The 4,680-nt window shown below is 38.4% G+C and overlaps 1 protein-coding gene across 1 annotated transcript; it reads right to left on the bottom strand.

Moving 5' to 3' along the window:
* Positions 1-703: 703 nt before the first annotated feature.
* Positions 704-4,680, bottom strand: LOC128922541 (zinc finger BED domain-containing protein 4-like). The gene is made up of 2 exons (XM_054233467.1): positions 4,606-4,680; positions 704-4,028 (listed from the first exon to the last, which is right to left on the bottom strand). The coding sequence occupies exons 1-2, from the start codon at positions 4,678-4,680 to the stop codon at positions 2,982-2,984; spliced, it is 1,122 nt and encodes a 373-aa protein (XP_054089442.1). The 3' UTR covers positions 704-2,981.

The raw sequence follows: 4,680 nt of genomic DNA, 5'->3' as shown, positions 1-4,680 counted from the left end.
CACCGTCAACAAACTGATTGGACCTTATCAGTGTGGCTTTAGACCTGGAAAATCAACAACGGACCAGATATTCACCATGCGCCAAATTTTGGAGAAGACCCGTGAAAATAGGATCGACACACACCATCTCTTTGTCGACTTTAAAACTGCTTTCGACAGCACGAAAAGGAGCTGCCTTTATGCCGCGATGTCTGAATTTGGTATCCCCGCAAAACTAATACGGCTGTGTAAGCTGACGTTGAGCAACACCAAAAGCTCCGTCAGGATCGGGAAGGACCTCTCCGAGCCGTTCGATACCAGCCGAGGTTTCAGACAAGGTGACTCACTCTCGTGTGATTTCTTTAACCTGATGCTGGAGAAAATAATACGAGCTGCAGAGCTAAACAGAGAAGGTACAATCTTCTATAAGAGTGTACAGCTACTGGCGTACGCCGATGATATCGATATCATTGGAAACAACACCCGCGCCGTTAGTTCTGCTTTCTCCAGACTGGATAAGGAAGCGAAACGTATGGGTCTGGTGGTGAACGAGGACAAGACGAAATATCTCCTGTCGTCAAACAAACAGTCAGCGCATTCGCGTCTTGGCTCCCACGTCACTGTTGACAGTCATAACTTTGAAGTTGTAGATAATTTCGTCTACCTGGGAACCAGCATTAACAGCAATAACAATGTCAGCCTGGAAGTCCAACGCAGAATCACTCTTGCCAACAGGTGCTACTATGGACTAAGTAGGCAATTGAAAAGTAAAGTCCTCTCTCGACGAACAAAAACCAAACTCTACAAGTCTCTCATCATTCCCGTCCTGATGTATGGCGCTGAAGCGTGGACGATGTCAACATCCGATGAGACGGCACTAGGAGTTTTCGAGAGAAAGGTTTTGCGGAAGATTTATGGTCCCTTAAGAATTGGCAACGGCGAATACCGCAGACGATGGAACGATGAGCTGTATGTGTTATTCGACGACATAGACATAGCCCAGCGAATAAAAAAACAGCGGCTGCGCTGGCTAGGACATGTTGTTCGAATGGATGAAGGTGCTCCAGCTCTGAAAGTATTCGATGCAGTACCCGCTGGTGGAAGCAGAGGAAGAGGGAGACCTCCACTCCGATGGAAGGACCAGGTGGAGAGGGACCTGGCTTCGCTTGGAATAACCAATTGGCGCCAAACTGCCAGAAGGAGAGATGCGTGGCGCGCTGTTTTGGACTCGGCTATAACCACGTAAGCGGTGTCTACGCCAGTCAAGAAGAGGAAGAAGAGAAACGCCCACACCTATAATAATTTTTCGGTGAAAGTTCATATCAACGTTCAATTGGAAATGATACCGATATTGGTATGGGTAGAAGCACGATATCCCAAATTTTATCCGAAGTGATTAATGTTTTAAAACATATTTTGTGTCCGAAGTGGATTAAGCTGCAAATGTTTGAAGAGGATTCCAGAAAAGCAAACCTTCATTTTATGCAAAAAATTACAATACCAAGAATGATAGGATGCATTGATCGCATGCAGCTTCGGTAAAACGATTTGTAAACGAACATCTTTTTTTAACATACAAGGTATTTTCAGCATAAATATGATGATTCTATGAGTGAATTCTTATTTTATTTCTAAACACATTCTTGGGTTTCGGAAACATGTAGTGGGTTTCCCTGCTTGTCTGTGGACGTTCTTCCTCCGATACACTATATTTCTACCCCAAAACTTCGATAATCTTAAATGCCCTCAACGACCGCGAAAATTCCACAAGTTCAGCCAAAACATGTTAATATATGCTTATTATTTTTATGTTTTTTAATAAATAAGTACATTGCAATAAATATTCCTTAAGCAAATCGTTGTTTTGTATTCAAAGTCGCTATCTAAACGATAGCCGAATATGAAATCGGAAATTTGTAACGATTCCGATTTGCAGAACAGGTCGACAAAACGATGTTGTGATATTCGAAAAATCAAAAAACGGAACGATTTACAGAACATGTCAAACGATTTGAAAACGTAAAATGTGAAAATATTGCCCGAAAACGATTTTCAGAACATGCCTGTATATTCCAAGTTGAAATATATCTCAGCTTCCTTTGAGAATCTTCAATATTTAATGGTGTGTGTTCTCTTCTAAGAATGTGTTGATATTTATGCTCAGAATCCTCGTTTATGTTTCATATATGTAATAATATATATTTTGAAGATATACAGGCATGTTGTGGAAATCGTGCGATTTCAATTCGGATCCGAAATTACAATTCGTACGATTTGGTTTTAGGGGTTCTGCAATTCGTGCAGCTTATTTATTTGTGACAGTTTGACAAAACAAATAAAAGAGAATTTCTTGGTCCAATAATTTTAATAATTTGAAATTAAACAGTTTTTTATTAAAGAAACTATGTTTTTATGGCCATTAATTTGTTGTGAACGATATTATCAAGGTAGAATCGAAAGACGCCATTTGAGAGACCATTCTAAACCGCTGCCGGCACCGGATTCCACGCGAGTTTTGCTAAAACATTTCTACTTGTCGACTTGAAATGATTTCTGTTTGTTTCCAGATGTCGGGGATGGGATCATATTTAGAAGTTCACGCAAGTGAGGAAAGTTTCTGATTTCCATTCACTTGGGAGTGGCCAGGAACGATTCTTTTATATATGACTCAAGCAGCTCACGACTTCCGGTTCTAGACCAAGTATCCCCTGGGTAGGGATGCAAACATCGTGAAATTAAACATCGATGGTTCGATGTATCGATGTTTCTCCAAAACCCATCGAAATCAAAAACATCGGCCATTAAAACATCGATACATCGAAACATCGATGTATTTTTGAACTTTTTTAACGTATTTTATAAGTGAGCATAAAAGGCTTATTTCAGAACCATAAATAAGTGAAATACAGTAGTACGCCTTTAGTTGATATATATTTGAGCTACCTATTAAAACCTTTTCTCAATAAATAAAATATATAAATAGTTTTTTAACAAACAACAAATTATTTATTTAAAACAGAATTTAAAAATAACAATTTGGAAAGTCTTTTTCCTGTCAAGCGATTTCTTTGCTTTGTGATCGTTGCTCCAGCTTTAGAAAACAGTCGTTCACTAGGTACTGAAGTGGCCACAATAGATAAATATTTGGAAGCTTGTTTATACAATTCCGGGAATACATTTTTCATATAATCCCACATTTCTGTTGGATTCTGATTGATAGAAGCAACAGCTGTTGTTGTAATAGCAGATGAATTGGAAAACTTACATTTCATATTTTGATGGGCCAACTGTTTATGATGGCTCCAAATATCAAACGGGTTTTCTGTTGCAAACTCATCCGAAGATTCCGACGTACTAACGCTATTATTTGCATCCTTTATGCAACTATTTAAATACAAAACTGTTTTTTTTTTGTTAGCCAGTGCATCTTTAAAATGCAGTAATTTGAATCTCAGATCCAATACAGTAGCCAACGCCAGAACTGAATTAAATTCAAGTTTGTCAAATCTCTTATTCATGTTCTTTTGCAGTTCACTTTTTAGCTCCCCTACAATAGCATCTTGAGCTGAAATTTTTGTCAGAGCTTCAGTTAAACAGCTTACTAAAGGTATAACCTTGCTAATGGTAACGTAGGTATCAGCCGAAATCTCCCTGTTCACAATTTCAAAACACTTTAATAATTCAATCAGCTCCTTAATTTTGTTCAGCTCGGAGGCATTAACCATAGAGGGTGCTTCTGGGCGAGTGAGCAGTACTTCACTTAAAATAGGGGCTAACTGGACAAATCTCTCTAACATATAAAAACATGAATTCCATCGCGTTCTTACGTCAAGAATCATTTTCTTGGTATTACTTGTAGAAGCCCCGATGTCTATTTGTTTCTGCCGCAATTGATCACTGGCATTAACACTTCTTTTAATAAACTTAACAATGTCGCGAACCTTAGTTATCAAAGCTGATACTTCCGTGGACTTATCTATTGATTGCGTTACAACCAAATTAAGCGTGTGTGCGAAGCAGGGTATTATTTTTTTTCGCCAAACATGCTTCTATTTAATTTCATCATGGTTGAATCATTATCAGTTACACAAGCAGAAACTTTATTTATGGAAACATTCCACTCGTTGAAAAGTTTACGCATAGTTCCTTCTATATAAGCTGCTGTATAACTTTCGTGCAGTTCGATTACTCCTAACGTCCCACTCAACAAACGTAAATTGTCCAAAAAATGAATTGTTACCCCAAGGAACGACTGATTTTTCATTGTCTCCGTCCATATGTCATACGTTAGGCAATAGCTGTCGCACTTTCGAATATACTCTTTAAAAATTGAAGACAGCGCTTCATATTTTTCATCCACCCGTAATTTTATTGTTTCTCTACTTGGAACTTTAAAAAGCGGAACCAGTTTTTTCATCATCTGCAGAAAACCTTTTCCTTCTACAGTGGAAAATGGCTTGTTGTCCATTATAATATATTTCACAATTGCTTCAGTAATTTTCTTTGATTTAGACCCATCTTGGTAAGAAATACTTTTGACCTGCTCAAAAAAGTCTTTCACATTAGGTTGGATCAGATCTGGCAACTGATCCGATTTATTTTGCAGTACTGACGGAGTACATGTACTAGGAGACGATTCTTACTACTATTATCGGATAACTCACTTGACGCTGTCGTCCCAGCGGTTGGTGTTATGTTCAT

This window comes from Zeugodacus cucurbitae, chromosome 6, assembly GCF_028554725.1.
Source record: "Zeugodacus cucurbitae isolate PBARC_wt_2022May chromosome 6, idZeuCucr1.2, whole genome shotgun sequence".
In the NCBI taxonomy this organism is placed as follows: domain Eukaryota; kingdom Metazoa; phylum Arthropoda; class Insecta; order Diptera; family Tephritidae; genus Zeugodacus; species Zeugodacus cucurbitae.
Note: the sequence above shows the minus strand (reverse complement) of the source record. Positions and strands in the feature narration are given on the sequence as shown.

Coding starts and splice junctions, on each gene's coding strand:
- LOC128922541 (XM_054233467.1), bottom strand. CDS start 4,680: ATGAACATAACACCAACCGCTGGGACGACAGCGTCAAGTGAGTTATCC. Junction 4,029..4,605: donor GTAGTAAGAATCGTCTCCTA/GTACATGTACTC, acceptor GAAATTAAATAG/AAGCATGTTTGGCGAAAAAA.